We start from the raw sequence: 19,612 nt of genomic DNA, 5'->3' as shown, positions 1-19,612 counted from the left end.
CGGGCGGGGGACCCGGATCGACCCGGGAGCTGCACTCACCCAGCTGCGGCTTCTCCACCCGGCGTCTCCGGCTCCTGCTGCCGCTGGGCGCGAGCCAACCCAAAACTGGGGGGTGGGGGGGGGCGGGCAAATCTCGCCCACTCCACCTACCGGAAGTGACCGCTGATTCCATTACTTCCTGCACGCCTCCCGGACGTTGCCGTTCACGTCACTTCCGCTCAAGCCAGAAAATTCGTGTTCGGTTTTTTTTTTTCCTTTTCTTTTTCATTTGCTTTCCCGTTGGCCGTCGATGACGTTTCTAAGATGGGCCACGTCCCGGACTAAATAATTTGCGATTGATACGTGAGGGCGTGACGTCATAGGCGGGCGACGATTGCTGAGGAAAAGTGGCCGGAAGCGGCTGAAGCTCGCGCGTGGTGGGTCGGTAGCAGCGGCCTCTTTGGTACGAACGGGAGGCGAGTCTCAGGTGAGGTGACTCGGCTTCCTGTTCCCTCGCCCCGGGGCGCTGGGCGGGAAGTGGAGCAGAGCCGCCTCCCCTCCAGGTAAGGCCCGTTTCTGGGGGGGCAGCCCTGGGATCTCCCCAGCCGGGGGGCATGAGACACTGACAGGCTGTGCCCGGGGGGCCGTGTAGGCTGGGGACCCTGGTACGCAGGGGCCTGGGAGACGCCGAGAGATGGGAGTAGGGTTGCCAACTTCTGTTGGTACAAACAAAACCGAAAACCCTAGCCACGCCCCTTTGCTGAGGCCCCGACCCCCGCTTACTGCATTCCCCCTGCCTCGCTCTTCCCCACCCTCACTCATTTTCACTGGGCTGAGGCTGGGGCAGGGGCTTGGAGTGCTGGAGGGGGTGAGAACCCCAAATGGGGCTGTAGGTTCTGGGGTGGAGCCAGAAATGAGGGTATCAAGGTGCAGGAAGGGGGTTCCTGGCTGGGGCAGGGAGTTGGGGTGCAGGTGGGGGTGAGGGCTCTGGTGGGAATGCAGGCTCTGGGAGGATGAGAGATTTGGGGTGCAAGAGGGGGCTCCAGACAGGTCCAGCAGGCTTTGCAGCATGCTCTGCTCTCGCCCACAGGTACTGACCACCCCAGCTCACATTTGCCACGGAGCTGGTGCTCGGGCAGCACGTGGACCCCTGTGGCCCCCTGCCTTGGAGCCGGACCTGCTGGCCGCTTCTGGGGTGCAGTGCGGTGCCCCAGGACAGGTAGGGACTAGCTAGCTGTTCTTCCTCTAATCACTAGATCTGGTTATATAGCATGGTGTGGACTGTGGGGAAACTATACATGTAAAGCACATAACGCACTGGAACTTGGATAGAGAGAAACTTTCCTTATATTGAAGGGGAACAAAAAATCTCAAATTGTAACACTGGATCATAAAGTGCTGAGAGCGATTCCGCTTATATTGAATGCTCCATGGAGCAAGAAACATGACCTCATTATAAAATTTTCTGTACTACAGTTAGCACTTGTTGTTCCTACTTACCAGATCTTTATAGCAGCTTTTCCCCACTGGCTACTAAAGCAAATAATGCTTTCTGGCCACGAAGCCTCAGATACCATTGATTTGGGTGGTTTTTTTACATTTGCTCAAGTAGAGCAAGATTCTGGCTGCAGAATTTCTTTCTAATAATGCATTTCCTGGGGAGTACTGCTCCACCCATCATTGTTGCCACAAAGCAAATTCTGAGAAAAAAGCAAAACATAGTTCATGTCTGTTGTCCACTGAACTGAGACACTAGAATTTGCTGTATATGAACCATGTAGCATCATACTACTGTGAAAAAAGAAGAGGAGTACTTGTGGCACCTTTGAGACTAACAAATTTATTTGAGCATAAGCTTTCGTGAGCTACAGCTCACTTCATCGGATGCATGCAATAGAAAAATACTACTCTGAGGCTTCCCTACGCTCCCAAGAGCCGGCCCACAATGACCTAACTTTCAGAGGTGCTGAGCATGGCAGCTCTTGTTAATTTAAATTATGGTTGTGGGTGCTGGGCATCTCCAGAGATCAGAAAAGAGGCATAAGATGGTTTCATGTTTATCTCACTAGCGCCAGCTCCAATCTGTTCTGTAAATATTTACTGAATATATGCAAGTAAACTTTTTTTTTTTTTTTAACTCCGAGCTCTATAAATGCCAGATGGAATCCAGAAGTTGATCTGAGTTCCTTCTGGCTTGTGCCTCATCAGCAATGAAGATTTTGCAATCAGAACTCAACACTTTTGTTGATGTGTAAGAATAATCTGATGCACTAGAGAAGGCAGATTGGGAACTTTTGTTCTCCCTGTCTCATAGTACATGAAAATAAAACAGTTTCTCCATTTTATGAATGTCCCTTTGTTTCTCAATGATAAAGAATTGATCATGATTCCAGAAAGCCAAAAAACCCCTTAAGATATTATAAAATGTTAACGTGAGTTACACTTTCTCACCTAGATGAGTACTCTCTAATAGGAAGCAATGGGGACTGGGATTCAGGTGTCCTGCGTTCTGATAACTACACTGTCCCATGCTGTATGGTGGTGCTCCAATGAAAGGCATAATATAATGTTAAAGGATATGTTTTATTAAGATAATCTTAACATCTCTCGTTTTAGTCAATCTTCCAATCTGCTACTATGGATTCTCTCTCTAAACCGGGTGTCCTCAGCATAATTGCAGGAGTCGCATGTGGAGTGTGCCTGGGCTGGGGCATTCGTGGGCGATTCTTTAGACCATCCAAAGCCAAAATGCCTGTGTTTGTAAATGAGCTGGGGAATGAAGCCAGTATCATGGGAGAGTCTGGAGAATACAAGATGGTGCTGATAGTCCGTAATGACTTAAAGATGGGAAAGGGTAAAGTAGCAGCACAGTGTTCTCATGCTGCAGTTTCTGCCTACAAGCAAGTTCAACGAAGAAATCCTGAGCTGCTTAAACAGTGGGAGTATTGTGGACAGCCAAAAGTGGTTCTCAAAGCCCCTAATGAAGAGTCGCTAGTTCAACTCCTTGTTGATGCTCAACAGCTGGGACTGACTGTGAGTATAATCCAAGATGCAGGTCGTACTCAGATAGCACCAGGCTCCCGGACTGTACTAGGTATTGGACCAGGACCAGCTGATATAGTGGATAAAGTTTCTGGCCATCTCAAACTCTTCTAAGATGGAGAACAAGCCTGAGTTTTATTGGAGCAATTGTATACTTCAGCACCAAAGTAGTAATGGGGATAAAATCCAAGCTATGTTTTCATTTCCATGGTTCTGCTTTAGTATAAATAAAAAGCATGTCTATCTTCATTAGACCTTTCCTTGCCTAGTGTGGTCACTTTTTAAAAAAATATTTAGCTGCTGGGATAAGCACAATGAATTGCAAAGGAAGAGCAACCCTAAAATTCTCCTTTTGGAGGGAGAGGAACACAAGTCCTGAACCAGACAGATGGCAGCTAAAGGCCTGAGACTTAAAAGACTTGAGGAGACTGCAGAAGTGCAGTAAACCCTGGAACTGTAACATATGTAACACTGTTAGCTTACTTTTGCAACCTAAAATACCACCTATGTACAGCAACCATTTCAACCATCTCTAGTTTGAAATATAGCAACTGTTAAATAGCTTCACCAACTTTAAGACAGGAAGGGAAGAATCCAGTATCCAACAGAATTTGCAGGGGAAATGGTAGGTGGATAAGATGTCACTACCCAAGCTGAAAGAGCAAGCCTAACCCCACTTTTCTTTGGAAGTGGGCCAAGCAATGTTGGGTGGTGGTAACGCATCAGGAGCTTGACTTTAAGCTCAGTAAAACAGAATGAACAAAGGTTCTGAGACCAATTCAGCAGAGTTTGTTTCCTATGCTACTATGGTACTTAAACAGTCAGGTTCTCTTCCCAGTTCCACATACAAGGCAGCTGAAAAAAGGAGAGGTTCTAATTTCCTTTCAGAGTAACAGCCGTGTTAGTCTGTATTCACAAAAAGAAAAGGAGTACTTGTGGCACCTTAGAGACTAACCAATTTATTTGAGCATAAGCTTTCGTGAGCTACAGCTCACTTTATCAGATGCATACTGTGGAAAGTGTAGAAAATCTTTTTATATACACACAAAGCATGAAAAAATACCTCCTCCTACCCCACTCTCCTGCTGGTAATAGCTTATCTAAAGTGACCACTCTCCTTACAATGTGTATGATGATCAAGTTGGGCCATTTCCAGCACAAATCCAGGTTTTCTCACCCCCCCCCCCCCACACACACACAAACCCACTCTCCTGCTGGTAATAGCTTATCTAAAGTGACCACTCTCCTTACAATGTGTATGATAATCAAGGTGGGCTCGTTCACCTGCACATCCACCAATGTGATATATACCATCATGTGCCAGCAATGCCCCTTTGCCATGTCCATTGGTCAAACTGGACAGTCTCTATGTAAAAGAATAAATGGACATAAATCAGATGTCAAGAATTATAACATTCATAAACCAGTCGGAGAACACTTCAATCTCTCTGGTCACACGATTACAGACATGAAAGTTGCTATATTACAACAACAAAAAACTTCAAATCCAGACTCCAGTGAGAAACTGTTGAATTGGAATTCATTTGCAAATTGGATACAATTAACTTAGGCTTGAAGAGAGACTGGGAGTGGCTAAGTCATTATGCAAGGTAACCTATTTCCCCTTGTTTTTTCCTACCCCCCCCCCCCCCCAGATGTTCTTGTTAAACCCTGGATTTGTGCTGGAAATGGCCCACCTTGATTATCATACACATTGTAAGGAGAGTAGTCACTTTAGATAAGCTATTACCAGCAGGAAAGTGGGGTGGGAGGAGGTATTTTTTCATGCTTTGTATGTATATAAAAAGATCTTCTACACTTTCCACAGTATGCATCCGATGAAGTGAGCTGTAGCTCACGAAAGCTTATGCTCAAATAAATTGGTTAGTCTCTAATGTGCCACAAGTACTCCTTTTCTAATTTCCTTGTAGACTAGCATGTTAGTACAGGTAGGATGTCATTTTTTTTCAATCCAATATCTGTGTTGTGTTTTAGCTTGCCCTGTGTCACCAGGGCTAACTGCAAATTAAATGTTTTGGAAAAAATATCTGGAAAGTCTGTAAGTAGGGAAAAAAAATAGCTCCCTTAATAGTTTGAGGCATGCACTTGGGGAGATGAAATAACAGCAGAGCTCTGAAACCATAACTGTTACCACATTAGCAAGTCTACATGAAACATTTATGCAATAAATCAGCTGATGCAACATCATGTAATCAAATGAGACTGAAGCTCAACTCCAACTGCAGTGTTCTAGCCTTGCCTTTAAGAAACAGTAGTGAAAAGCAACAGGTGGCCCTTGATGTAGGGTGCAAGCTATGTTATTGCACTACCCCCTGCTGGTTGGCTTGTGTAACAGTACTGTGATTGAAAAGAAATTGGAACAATGCCAACTAGGATAAGCCTCTCTCCACCATTCCTTGTATCATGTATCAGTGCTAACCAGTAATTAACATGAAAATAATTGGGTGGGGGGGTGGATGTATCTTGCACCCCATTTTCCTCTTTAAGGATTATTTTTTGACTGGTTTCATTCCTTTGGGTTTGTTTTTACTAGGAAAAGTGGTCATGTGTAGGCTGGATTTAGCTAACTAAAATCAATCCATTTGACTTTTTCCTGGTGTAGGTTAAGGGTAACACCTTTAGCTCAATTTTAGCTGGTCAAGTTGTAGCATAGGGTAGAACACAGATGCAAAATGGAGCAAAAGGTGTTCTGCTGAACCTTTTCTCTAGTGTAGATTGAATTTTTGGTGAGGTGTCCATGCTGCTAGTACTTGAGCAGCAGCCTGTGTTGTAATTGATCATAGTTTTGATGACAAGGCTGTAGTCACTGGGAAAACTGCCCTTTAGTGGTTAAATTAATTCTTGAAAGTGAGGTCTTGGGGGAGAGCTAAGGTAATTGCTCATTGTTTAAAAGCCTCTTGGGGGAAGCACAGCAGTGCTTTCTAAAAGTAATCTAAACAAAAGAGTATGAGGGGGAAATGAGACACAGTGGGTGAGTTTAGGCCAATCACTTCATCTTTCTAAATTAGTGGCAGAGGTGAGAATAGGTGCTGTCTTCTGAGTACCCATCATCATATCCCCTGCAGTATGTCACAAAGGGGCTCTTAGAAGGTTGCTCTGGATGGGGAAACGCATGGCTTAAACTCAACCTAGCCACCACAAAAGGTAATTTGTGTAGGTTTAAGGAAAACATTAAGTGACTTACAGGTGGATGTTAGGGTCCTGATATTCAGAAGATAAGGCTACTATTCGGTAAGCACAAAACTTAAGGAGGCATTGAACACAAGGCTATATTGCAAAGGTAGATAAACTTGTGGTTAAGACACTGATCTAAGCCTCAGAGCTATTTACTTAACTTATAGGGATGGTGAGAATTATTTGAGATGCTCAACTATTACAACAGGGGTCACAAGTAGCTAGAATAGCTGGGAGGAGTTAACCAGTCAGAGCAGTATGGCATACTGAATAGACCACTGGACCTCAGGAGACCTGGGTTCTAGTCCCAGCTCAGGTAAGTCACTTCTGCTGAAGTTGTTTCCTATTTGTAAAATGGGGAAAGCAATACTGACCTGTGTAAAGTGCTTTGAGATCTAAAAAGTACTATAAGAACTAGTTATTACTTGGAAGCCACTGCTTTGTGCCACAGGGAGACTCCCTGGTGTGGTCACAGAAGCCTTCCCTAGTTAGATTAGCATAACCCCTTGCTGGAATGTCCCTTTATGTTGAACCCAAAGGGCCAGAACATAAGTTCGCATGTGCTCTTTCACAGAGCAGCAGTGCCTAATGATTTGCTTTGTAGTTCATAGAGCTAATAGTTTTATTAAAGCATTGTAGGAGCCAAGAAGTTACAGCATCCTTTTACCCTGAGTTAATTTGGTTGAAGCAGTATTCATTCATTATAGGTATTTTTCTTCCTCTCTCTAGCTAACTACCTGTTTGAGTCAGCTTGTGAATAAATTTCAGCTCTAAAGGGGGCCTGGATCCCCTTATTGAATATAGTCTGTCTAGCCTGCTGTTATGATTGCTAGTTTTATAACCAATCATCCCTGCTAAAAATGTAGAAAGGGGACACTTTAAAGAAGCCCCCCAAAACAAGCTGTTGGAAGATGCACTTAACAGGAAGGGGTGTGTATATTTTGACCAATATCAGCTGCTCGTCTGTCATTTCAACTCTAAATCTGCAACTAAGTTATGGCTGAAGAGCACCTGGTGTGGATACAAAGTTTAAAAAGACACTAGTAGACTGCCTTGTTCAGGTAAAGCTCAAGTCTGGTTCAGAAGTGACAGTTAAAGCTATGTAGATGTGCCTACTCCCAGAGGCAGGAATGGTTACATATTCTTTGATCATCAGTACTTCAGAGCCAATAAATGCTTATTTCAAACATCAAAGCAGAAAGACACCCAGCCCCTCAAGTGTAACTGACCCTACAGCTGGTAAAGAACTTGCACAGTTTTGAGAGAGCTATGAGACCATCTGAATTCTTCCAATTGTCTAATTTAAGTAGAGTTTCAGTAGCTGTTAAGAGGCCGGAAACCAGAAAAACATGAGAACTGCAAGTAAGTTGATTTTAATCTTGTGATGTGCAGGTTTTAGTTTGCTTACCAATAAAGTTAAACATTTTTTAAACTGTTCAGTTGGAGATTGAGCTGTACCTTCCATGGAAGGTACTAAGGTAAGTTTCTCTTGTACAGGCACATCCATTCTTGTTAGAGGGTGGTCTCTCCACTCCCTCGCCCATGGCATAATTGTCTTTTCAGTTCATGGTTTACAGGCACCTGTGCTTTATCCCTGAACCTGGCTTGGCACAAAAGATTGTGGTGGTGATTTTTAGCTACATTTGAGTGAGTTGATGTTAACAGCAGTTTAGAAACTGAAGCTTTCCTCTGAAAGCTCTACATACCTATTGCTAGTGAATAGGAACTAGATCAGCTAGTTTAATCATGATTTTCATAGTTGCCATGTCCATTTGACAAGGTTAAGCTGGATAGACTTACTGTATGGTTCTGCAGCAGTGCATTAGAGACCAGTAGAAGGGAGGTGTTAGTTGTGGTGTTCAGATGTAACCTTGTTCACAGCAGAGTGTACAAGCACCTGGCTTAGTGGTATTACCACAACAGTAATAAGGTACCTGGTGGAGTGGACTCCCATATAGGGTGACTAGATGCCACCAGATTGGGGGGCTCAGAGATAGCTCAGTGGTTTGAGCATTGGCCTGCTAAACTCAGGGTTGTGAGTTCAATCCTTGAGGGGGTTATTTAGGGATCTGGGACAAAAATTGGGGATTGGACTAGATGACCTCCTGAGGTCTCTTCCAACCCTGATATTCTGTGACCTGTTTTTAAAGGGACAGTCCTTTTTTGGGACTCTTAGGTGCCTATTACCACTCCCACCCCCTGTCCTGTTCTCCCCTCCCTCCCACAGTTGCTATCTGGTAACTACTCCCATAGGACATCTACAAGAGATACAAACCAATGGAACAAAGCAGAATCTGTAAATACATGTATAACAGTGGGACAGTTTAGGGAAGAGCCTGTAGTTCCCAATGCTGGAATGTGGGCCATGGTTATGAAGTACCATACTTATGTTCCCCAGTTACGAGTGGCTAGTTTTAACATGCATTAGTAATCTTAAACTAATTCCCTAACAGTTTTTCCTTCCACTTCAAGATTACAACTAAGTTTATAAACTGTGTTCTGGGTGGTGGTTTTCCTCTTCCTGGAAACCCCCAGGCTGAAGCACATGAGAAATTGTTTTAAAAATAAAAAAGTATCCCCTGTTGGTAGCTCAAGAGTAAGTTTATCTAGCCTTAGATTTACATAGTAAGGTAGAGTTTCAATCAGATTAAAGTAGCAGAACCAAGCTTTAATATCATGCCCTCACCACAAGGCCTGAAACAGGAAGAGTGTTAGTTCCCCTCCCAGTCAGATTTTTGTTTACTTCACTAGGTTTTAGGATAAGCCTATCTACACCAAAAAATGGAAATAAGTTTACTCTTTCATGACTCTTTTCCATGATCACCTGGAGAGTTAAGGGCTACCCAAACCCTTGAGACATGGTCTGATTTATCATGACAATTTGAAGCAGTCTAGCTTTATGGCTCCAGTAATGAAGTCTGATCATTTAGGGTTATGTATTTGAGCACAGATGTACATTAGTTGGGCAAGTTTCCAGCTTTGGCAAATTAGCTCATCTGTACATTTTAGATAAAGGGGACCCAAACAAGCCTCTTGGTGCCCCTGCCTCCACATCAGCCCGTGTAAATGTCTCAGCACTCCACAGGTCAAGATTTGAGCCATTTGGGACAAGAAAAGCCAATTCCAGAGCAGAGGATCGCTTTCAGAGAATGCTGTACTGCCAGCTCCTCTACTCCAAACAGAGGGTGCTCATCCATGATAAGCAGACGGAACTGTGGTAGTATGGCATTGGAAAGAAGTTGTCTCAAGCAGCAAGACCCAATGCATGCAGTGCTTATACATCACAACCACCTTAAATGCAATTTAGAAACCAAAGTAGTAGATGCAGATTTTGGAGTACTGCTGACATGTGCCACCACTGAACCACTCCTTAATAGATAAACTGGTACAAAATGCAGCAGCTTAAGTTTTCATCTGGACTCAAGAGGCAGCCCCCTGTAGAGTATAACAACTTCCTTGTAAGGTGACAGACCTGATTCATCAAACTGAAAGTGATCAGGAAAAACCCAGGGAGTGGAGCACACTTAAAGTTCATTTCAGCAGAAGCTGGTTTTAACAAAATTCATAACCAGCCACTATGATATTAAGATTGTGATATGGCTGAAACAGAAACGCTAAGTTTTCATGAATTGATTTGGTATGGGTATCAGTGCCTCTAGCAACAGATGCATTAAAACTGCATACTCAAATATGACAGTATTCAGCATTGTCAAACATTTAAGTCAATTTTATTTGAAGCTAAATATATTAAGGCAACTTAACATACCTAAAACATGATCTTTGTCAATTTAACTGAAACAGACTACAACCTTAAAGTATCTCCCAGTTAAGATGCTGTAGCTGACCACATATAGCCAACTTTTGAAAAGTGCTATTTTCAACTGTCTGGTATAGTCCTCGCTATAGGAAAAGCATTAATACATATTTACTGCATAATCCATCAGTGCAAGACACTTTCCAATAGTCTCCATTCTCAATTTGTTTTGCTAAGATGATGGCCCCTCCCTTAACCTAGGAATGCTGTCTGAACTTGGGCCCCCGACACCAAGTGAAGCTACAGGAATAGTTGGTCTCAATGGTTAGGTTAGTTTTGAAGAGAAAGATACATAAGTGAAACTACCACTATACAGGATGTCCACAGTCCAGTAATTTATTTTTAAATTTGAGTAATTTCAAATTGCACAGACAAAACTGAACAGCAATATTGTTTGAATTCTCTCTTCTGTACACTCAAAACAGTGATCTAAAACACCACAATATCCAACATACACAAACCTCAGGGCAGGGTTAGTAAATACACAGATTGGAATCATGGTGCTCTGTTCCCAAATGGAATGATCCCACAAAAAAATCACAGGATACAGCACAAAAACATAAGGTCATCTGTTACATATGGAATGAGCAAAACACTAGCATTTTCTATAAGCAAAACCTGCATAGGTTAAGGGAAATTTTACTCATTTTTAAAAATCAGGCAAGGTTGTCCATACGCATTTTTAAATCATTTTAAGAGCTATGCAATCCAGAGTAGGATATGCTGATTAGTGTTGTCTGTCATCGGCCGTCTTGCAAGTTCAAATAGAAATATCTTTGCTTTAGCATTTTCTTTGAATATACAATGAGACTTAAATGCATTTAGATAGACAGTACATATTGTCAGCTGCTCACATACACTGAACGCAAGATTCAATATTAGAGTTTCTTAACACTACAGAGTGCAAATTGGAATCTCCACAACAGCCTGTTTTAATGTTAAGAAGCAGTCCTGCAAAAAAGAGCCCACTTGAACAAAAACATTTAAGCTATTCCCCTTTCAAAGTAAAATCTAAATGACGACATGGAATGTGAAAAAAGATTGAACATAGGTGTGATCCAAACAGTTTGCGCTAGAAAACCATAGTCCTTCATGAAATAAAGGTTACAAGAACACAAGGCAAAATGCTTGCTTTTCCCTGTTTGAGTTGAAGCTGGGAGGGACGGTGGAGTTTCAGTAAGAAAATTTGCTAGCTCCGGATTGACTTGCACTGCACCTTATTACATGGTGTACCCGAAGCCAGGCTGAGGTTGCCCATACGGAGGTGCGGTGTAGCCATAGCCAAAAGGTGCTTGTGGGGGAACTGCAACACTGGGTCCTGCTGTCAACATTAGCTGTGGCTGACCTGACAATGGGAAGAGTGAAATGATTATTTCAGTCTCTTCTAGCTCCTGCAGTTTGCCTACTTCTACTTTCTTTCCCAGGAACTGTAGAAAAGATGTACAATAACTAGTTTTTACAATAATGCTGATAAAAAACAAACATTTAGGGAATGAGATTACCTATGGAGATCAGGCTATTTGTGACCACCTCAAACATTTTACTGAGTCCTTGGTAATCTACCTTCCACTGCCTTTGAGTTTTCTGTTCTGCCTAGCTTATAGAAAGGAGCTATCAGCATCTTTTCTAGAAGCAGCCATGTTTAAAGTATCTTTCCTCAAGAGATCTAAGGAAGTACATGGATTTAGATGCTTTGCTTTAGTTTCTAGAAGCTACTTGTAGCATATATTGTAGAAGATGGAATGGCAAATAAGTTCACTTCCCTATGATGCAGTGAGATGTTTATCCACCTTAACCTATACAACGCCCTAGCCCAGTCCCTCTAATCCCCGATCAGTTTGAGTTAGTCTTGATTATGCATTTTAGGTCATGGACAGTTTAATATAGTGGCTCACCACAATCAGGCCCCACCCTCAATTTTACATCCAATACCCAAGTGCTGTAACCACCTTCTGTTTACTCCCACTTTGTCACTGCTTTCTTGTATTTATTGGACCAGCTGCCACACCCTAGTGTAATTTTACTGCAAAACCAACTAAACAGTGAGGAAGGCAATACTGTATAGGGACTTTGAGGTATTTTCTAGATACTCATAGTAGCTCAGTATTCTGGTCACAGAACTGTTCCTGCCCAGATTTTGCTCAAAGTCATTTATGTTCCAATTTAAAAAAATTATGCCAATTGGAATAAATTGGCAAACATTTAAATTTATGCAACATGATTTTCTACTACGAGGGAAGTATATTAAAGCTATTCTGTTTATCCCTTTCTCATTTTCACACACTTTTGAGAAATTTACTTGGAACAGTCATGTTCCATCACAAAGAGAGTTACATAATTTATGCACCATTCCAGTGATTTTGCACATTTGCCCTTCACCTACCTCCATGGCTTTCTGCATTTTATTGCAAGTTTAGGTATGAATGGTATGTGTGTCTATAGGTATTGCCACAGATCAGTCTGAATCGCCAACCTTCCCATAGCAGAACGTGTTTTTCTTGATACTTGTGTTCTATTTTGCTTCACAAAAGTTTAATTGTATGGTGTGCCCAAGGACCAAGCAAAAATAGGATCCTGTTGTGCAAGGAATTGTACAGAGGAGCAAACATTCCCTTGCCCAAAGGGCTTACAATTAAAAATACTTATGTGGGAGGATGCTATGCTAGAATACAAAGTGAACAAAGTTATGACAGCAATGGTTAGTTTGGGTGGATTCAGTTAGGAGGGGATTAGCTGAAGTGTGGAAGAGTGGGGTGCGGGACTAAAGGGGGAAGAGAGGTGAGGAATGAAGCTGAAGCAGCATGTATTTCTCCAGATTTCTAGCCCTCTGAAGTATGGTTAATATTTACCTTTGGTAAGAGTTCCTTGAACATGTTGGGGTATGTGCGATTTAAGAGGGCTGTGCAATCGTCAGCCAGCCTCCTACAAGGGCAGTGAAGCACCACAGACTGTATGGATTACTTTCAAAGCAGACTTGGCAGAGTTAATGTAGAATTTAGATACTGCTTGTCAGACTAGTCTCAAACCAACACCACCCTGCTTAATTAGCAGAAACTTCCCACTTTCAGGGCTATTGCTTTGGATATGGGTAGGGAGATGTGGCTTGTCAGTGTTATGCATTGAACTTTGGAAGCAATATCAATACCAATATTTAGTGCATAATTGTGTATCTGGACATTAATGCACTGATTAGTGATAAGTGAATCAAAAGAAAGGTTACCATAAACAATAGGTTGTGTTTCTGTAGCTTGTTCCTCTTCCTTTCTCAGCGACTCTGAGGCATCCAGTTTATCCACCTGGAAATACGAAGGCCCAATAATTAAACCACCACCCCTCTCTATAGAAACATGTTACTTATTTTTCTGGCAGAGACGTGGAAAAGCCTTCGTGTACATTAACCACCCTCAAGAGAAGACCACTGCTTACAAATTCAAGTAGCAACATTGATATTGCTGCAGTCAAGTTTGTCTCAGCATTTTTCCATGAGAAAGCCCCCTGGAAGGATTTACAGGACAGCTGTAAAAAGCTCACACCAGGCTGAAATTTGGCATGCAAGGTCCCAGCCAGGGGCAACCAATTGTGTTTTTTTTAAAATCCTTGACCATATTTAAAATACTGTAAGGAAAGTTCACTGGAGTCATTTTAGTACTCCAGCAGCTTTAGAATACAGAGAGAAAGTTTGTCAATCTAGTGTGAAGACAACATAAGATTGTACCAAGTTGGTGTACACACGCTTGGCACCACACTTCAACAAGTGTGCAGCAACTGGAAGATTATCCGTTCTCATTCACAATAAATAAGAAACCCTTGAACTAGACAAAATGTCTCCAGTCTAGAACTTCTATTTAAGAGAAAATTCTTACAAGGGCACAGAATAGTTATGAATACTTAACAGTATCAGTCAACAGCATCTGACATTTCACTTGAGCATCAAGAAGTTAGTGAAACTAACAGCCCTAGGGGGAAAAGTCAGTCTGTTCACTCATGCAGTTTCTAACTTTGTATAGGGAATGCATAGACTTAAAAAGCAAAGTCAAACTATGGGGCAAGTTCTTCAGAGCCACACTGCACAGAGAGCAGTATCAGAGCATAGGTGCATAAATGCCCAGCTCCCACTGTATTTACACAGGAGGCCAGAGTAAGTCAGCTATGTGGATCAGAGATACATGGGGGACGACGACACCTATCAGTGTTTTCACCCTAATCACATTAGGGCTATTGAAAACTGGTTAGGTGCATGTTAGATCTTAGTGTATTTTTGCTATTAGTTGGCTAGTCTTCTTTCTCTTCCCCCCACCCCCGAATAGAAACTATAGCTTTGTTTTGGGAAGTTGCTTATTTGACTATTCCACACCACTTAGAGGATTCATCTAGCTGCTATACACAGTTATAGTCATAGCTACCACAGAGACAGACTCCAGTGTTCTACATCTTATGATACCGAAGATGTTCTCTATTTGGAGTTGCACTAAGGTAGTGTCATTGTGCCAGCAGTTTCCTCCTTAAGTACTGACAACTCAAAAGGAACACAATCCACAGATACTAAACAGAGCTCTGAGGTCCCTTCCCTAGTTGGTACCCCAGAACTTTGATGTATCTTTGTTTGAACTATGCCAGATGTCCATAAGAGCATTTAAAAAAAAAAGGATTGCCAAACTGAGGACACAAGAACTAGCATTGGTCGTAAACATTCTGAAGCAAGCCGTCCTTCAGTCAGAAAATGAACTACATTATGGAGTCTAATGGTTTTATGAATCCATATATTCACTTGTGACCCCAGTTACCAGGCCACAGTTCATGCACGAAATACAAGTATTGGCATTTGAGAGTTGTCGTATCTTTCGCTCAATCAGGGATGAGTAGCAGAATCTTGTTTCTGAGAAGTTAGACACCGCACTGAAGAAAGTCAATTGTCAAGTTAGAGTCACAAGAGAAAGAATGCCATTAAAAATCTTACTCAAAAAAAATTGCATTCAACATTAAAGTCTGTTTCAAAAATAAAATGGGATTAACTAGACTAGCTGGGAGTATTGAAATGCTGAAGCATAGATCCAGATAGGCTCTGCATAGGATAGTGGAATATTGGAGTAGCAGCAACAGCTAAGCAGAAAGTTTCAGGTTTCCATATATTTGGCTAACCCCTAGCCCAGAATATTCTGTTTGAAGTCTCTAATGTCTGCCTTTTTTATCTGACCTGGTTTAGAGGCCTCTTAAAAAAACACCACACATATGGAACTTAATTATGAACACAAGCTTGTTAAAAGTCTGAAGACAGTGATCCTTATACACCACTTGATTAAGCATCACTGGGTTCAGTGCCCTCTTACACTGCTTTAGTAAAGTAAACTGCATTAAAAAGGCTTTTCCACAAAGACTGCAATAAGCTGCAGAGGAAAAGTAGTAACATGCGTTCAATGTTATTTTGGTGTTATGTGTGCATGAAAAAGAGGCAAGAGTACTGAAGCAAGTAGTGAGATCTGAAGATGATTGCCATACAGGCTCCCCCCAAAAACCACACGCAGCCCACAGCAATGCTTCGTAGCTTCAGGAATAGTGGGATGTAATTGCAATGACTGTTGTACATGCTCAGTTTAATAATGCAGACACTGCAGTTCAATTACCTTTTTTCCACACACACGCTTTCTTACTGCCTCACTTACTAGCTGCTGAAGGACCTTACGTGATGCGTTTTACTCAGGTTAGCCTTGAGTTCCAGTGGTGACCAAGATGGATGTATAAACAGCAGATGGTAGTTTGCACTGATTTAGTCTTCAAGCCCTTTACATAAGCTTGCCTGCCCTTTGCCCAACCACATTTAACACACAAATGTTACACAAATTATGCCAGCATGGCTCATGTTCCAAGGAAAATTGGGAGCGGGTATAGGGTACAGAAAACAGATGGACAGAAGCTTTGGAATCTGCCCGCAGTCTGGGCATAATTGACCAACAATAGCCAAGTGCCAGACAGGCATCAAAAGAGTTCAAGTTTTAGCATTACCACATGTTACAAGCGTTTTTTGGAAAGGTAGCAAGAGGTTGGTTTTTTGTTTTGTTTAAGAAGCTGAAGAGCCCTGAAGGCAGTCTTCTCTTTTGCTCAGCTATGAGGGATGTCATGAGGAGGGGGAGGGTAAAACACAAGACTTGATATAATAGCTTAAGTTTTAAGTTACTGCATCGAAACAGACTAGCACCATAAGAACTGGAAACCTGAAGAAACATGAGGAAAAGTCTCTTCTGAAGCAGCTAGTATCTATTCTGCCTACTGTCAGCACACACATTAGTAAGAATCAATAAATCAGACTGGATCACAGTCCTTATAAATTTGCAAAAATTGCTGCTAAAGAAGGTACATATAACAACTTCCTTGTTAAACTAGAGTCTCTGGCTGGAGCTGGAATTGCTTTAATTACTGCTTCTTGCAGAGAAAGTGGTTATTGTCAATTCCTGCTGTTTGTACAGTATTGGTCAACATTAGTATCTTTAAATTAGTACTTGGACTGTGATCCAACTGATCAGCCTTCTGCCCTTCCTGAAGAGTCTATTAGCCGATTAGTAGCAAGTGTATCTACTTTTGTCCTACAGTTCTAACTATTGTAGTTTTAAACAATTTGCAGAGGCTTTAGTGAGATATTGTTGGGAAAAAAGCAGTAGCAGCAGTGTAGTAAAGGTAGGAAAGAAAAAACTCATGCAGTTTCTTTAGACTTAGTCCTCCAGACTTAAAGATGGAAAAGAATCAACTTTCACCTTTTCCTTTATTGCATCAACCTGCAAAGGAATTCAGAAGTGCAGCTTAGAAAAAAAAATCAAATTCCATATGTAGCATATAATGGTAGAATTAGCAACATAAGAATCAGGGAAGAAACAATTGATAAGATACAAGAAAAAAAGAGTAAACACAAAGGAAACACCAGAAGTATCTGCTTCAGAAAGCCAGCTGTAGTTTGTATTGGTCATTAGATTTTATTGACTAATAAGTCAAACTATGAATACAATAAGGTAAATCCTTTTGCAGCATTTATACTCGAGGTTTAATATATATGCACTAAAGTTCTAATTCAAGACTAGAGTGCACACACTCAAAGGTAACGTTATATTAGTTGGGACTGATGTCAAAGTATCCCATGATCACCAATAGGATACACACTTGAAAGTTTTCTAAAGCACTAACACCAGTTGCTTTCAACCAAAAATTTCTCTGCACTAGTTTGACTCTGCAACAAGTGGCTCTAAAACTGCCATAAAAAAAAACAAAACAAAAAAACCACCACACACCCTTTGAACATCAACAGGCAAATCCTCCCTCTGTGCAACCAAATGTGCATTACTTGTTTTATCACTCAAAATAAGGTTACCTAGTAGCCCCTAGCTGTAGAAGCTTTATCATAAAAATTAGAGAATCCAAAGAATAAGTTGTATCGAAAGTGATTGACAGAAAATGCTCAAAGTCAGTGTAGCTGAAGTTGTCCAAGAAAAAAAGTCTGGTGACACTGGAATTGAAAACACTATTAAAAACCAACAGGTGCTACAGTTAAATAGCTTGTGGCTTTTTCCTGGAGGTTTACACATACATAAAGCATACCCACAACGGAAAGTTTAAAGCGCCAGAGGAAAAAAATTCCTCTATAGTCTGTCAGATTTATCTGGACAGTCTTGCTAGAAGGAAAGCATCCTAAAAATAAAGGAGTTTCTTCAAACAAAAAGAGCAAGCAAGAGTGAAAAGAGGCTAGTTAAAACTAGAGTTGTGTGTCTTATGTCCTTGAACATATGTTCAAGTAGTCTGCTTCATAACACTTACATTTCAGAGATTCCACCCCAAAATGAATCTAGATTGAGAGGATTACAATTAGTCATATTTCAATTCACTGTATCCGTTGACTATTCAAATAATTACTGAGCTATGCCAAACACTAAGTTTTTCCACTTAAGAGCATGGCAGACATGTAGATTTAAGAGTATTTATAAAACATCTGTTCCAATATTCCTGTCCACTAAACAAAAGGTTATCTGGGAGTGCTAACCCATAATGCATGGGTAGTTTCCAGACTTCTCTATTGGGGGGGGGGGGGGGGGGACAGTTCTTTGACAAGGAGAAAATTTTGGCACTAGAATCACATTATCTATGGGTTCAGCAGAGAACTATTACAGATGCAGGTTCTTCTAACTAGTAGCTAGGGAACTAAATCTGTGGGTGTTTCATTTTTTCCTAGCAGGTATCACTTAAAAGTGAAGCCTTTCTCCCCCGATGAACTGAAAATAAGAGCGAACATAAAAGTCAAGGCAGACATTTGACAAAGCCAATATCAAGATTAGTGGCAGGTGAAAGTCTCAACCAACAGAAATAGCTTTTACCTTGGTCAAGTACTCCTTCATGACCTGAATAAAATAGGGCATGGCAAAGTCCATGATGTTGTGCCTCCATGCAGTTTCCAAGACAACATCTGGCCTTAGAAGGTCATAACAGGTGAACAGACAAGCTCCAAAACATTCTCTCTTTTCTTCCTGCAAGAACCACTGCAGCAATTCTTCTGCTAACTCTGTATCTTTGGATTCTGAAGCATATTGCATTGCATCCTACAGAAGAACAAAGAACAAAACCTCTCATTAAAAGAGCCACATGGAGCAGGAACTGTGCTAGGCATACCAAGTTTGGTCAAAGCAGTAATGAGCCATTCCAAAAAAGCTATCTTGGGGATTTAGGCTTCCAAGATGCATAAAAACAGCTTTTCAAGTACATTATAGCAATACTATCAAAGGGGGTAGGATCACGGATACTAGTATTAAAGCCATGTGAACCTAGGTCTGCATAGCTTTAATGTTCTATATTCCAGTCTGTTACCTTGTATAGTCTGTCTTTCTTGCAAAGTTCTACACTCTGTTTCCAGCGATTGTTGCCTTTAAAGAGATATGCAGCAATTCTTCTGAACTCAATCAGCTCGTGCTTCTCCAAACGCTGAGCAAGGGAGATGTTGTCAAAGTTGTCATAGGCATCTATAGATGTCCTAAGAGCCTGAATTGGAATAGAATGGAGTCAAACCTCAGTGCTCCTGTTCCAGAAAGGGTCAACCAGTATACATTTTAGATACCACTTGAGCTGTTTGCAGAGTTCCTTTGTTCAAACTTTTGAGTCTATTTTCAGATCTTAAGTAATCCTGCAGTTTGTTACTGCAGATAATGGATGCATAGTTATACCAATTAGCTATCTCTACCAATTAGCATGCACAAAAGAAAGGTGTTTTAAACAAGGGCAATTTTTTTTTTTTTTTTTTTTTTTTTTTTAAAAGCCTACCTGATAGTCTTCTTCTATAATGAAGAGATTATTCAGAGACTCATTCACTGATTTGTTGTTGTGGTTTTGAACTGAGCGCAAGTAGGGTTTAACAAGTGGAAGCTGTTTAGCCTTTAAGAGAAGAAGTTTTGACATGAGAATCCTGAATATAACAATATAGTACACCATAAGCTTACAGATGTCCGTTGCAGATACATTCACTGTCATTTACTCAACTGGAGTTGTAAACCTTTAGATGTAGCCAAATGCTTCATCTCCACTTGTAAAGTCTTTCATAATTATAGGAAAATAAAA

At 41.4% G+C, this 19,612-nt stretch overlaps 3 protein-coding genes across 8 annotated transcripts in view; 1 reads left to right on the top strand and 2 right to left on the bottom strand.

Moving 5' to 3' along the window:
* VMP1 (vacuole membrane protein 1) overlaps positions 1 to 560 on the bottom strand; it is an 89,018-nt gene extending 88,458 nt beyond the window's left edge. For 2 of the 4 annotated variants that reach the window (XM_074975034.1, XM_074975028.1), the window contains exon 1: positions 40 to 170. The gene's annotated coding sequence lies outside the window, so the exon portion shown is untranslated. Of the gene's footprint in view, positions 1 to 39 lie in introns of all 4 variants that reach the window. The other 2 variants (XM_074975029.1, XM_074975035.1) reach the window with 2 other exon arrangements.
* Positions 217 to 3,618, top strand: PTRH2 (peptidyl-tRNA hydrolase 2). 2 transcript variants are annotated; one of them, XM_074975039.1, is made up of 3 exons: positions 217 to 466; positions 1,070 to 1,198; positions 2,596 to 3,618. In XM_074975039.1, exon 3 carries the CDS (start codon positions 2,617 to 2,619, stop codon positions 3,133 to 3,135), a length of 519 nt encoding a protein of 172 aa, XP_074831140.1. In that variant the 5' UTR covers positions 217 to 466; positions 1,070 to 1,198; positions 2,596 to 2,616; the 3' UTR covers positions 3,136 to 3,618. The 2 variants fall into 2 exon arrangements, with proteins under 2 accessions (XP_074831140.1, XP_074831139.1); XM_074975038.1 differs by having other exon boundaries at positions 217 to 542.
* Positions 3,619 to 9,970: 6,352 nt separating this feature from the next.
* Positions 9,971 to 19,612, bottom strand: part of CLTC (clathrin heavy chain) — a 52,753-nt gene continuing 43,111 nt past the window's right edge. The window contains exons 28-33 of one of the 2 annotated variants that reach the window (XM_074974701.1): positions 19,319 to 19,429; positions 18,869 to 19,039; positions 18,382 to 18,603; positions 16,777 to 16,797; positions 13,251 to 13,326; positions 9,971 to 11,375 (exon numbers count right to left, since the gene is read on the bottom strand). In XM_074974701.1, coding sequence (XP_074830802.1) covers positions 11,251 to 11,375; positions 13,251 to 13,326; positions 16,777 to 16,797; positions 18,382 to 18,603; positions 18,869 to 19,039; positions 19,319 to 19,429 — 726 coding nt within the window. In that variant the 3' untranslated portion in view covers positions 9,971 to 11,250. The remainder of the gene's footprint in view (positions 11,376 to 13,250; positions 13,327 to 16,776; positions 16,798 to 18,381; positions 18,604 to 18,868; positions 19,040 to 19,318; positions 19,430 to 19,612) is intronic. The other variant, XM_074974702.1, reaches the window with a different exon arrangement.

The sequence above is a fragment of the Natator depressus genome, chromosome 17 (assembly GCF_965152275.1).
Source record: "Natator depressus isolate rNatDep1 chromosome 17, rNatDep2.hap1, whole genome shotgun sequence".
NCBI lineage: Eukaryota > Metazoa > Chordata > Testudines > Cheloniidae > Natator > Natator depressus.
Note: the sequence above shows the minus strand (reverse complement) of the source record. Positions and strands in the feature narration are given on the sequence as shown.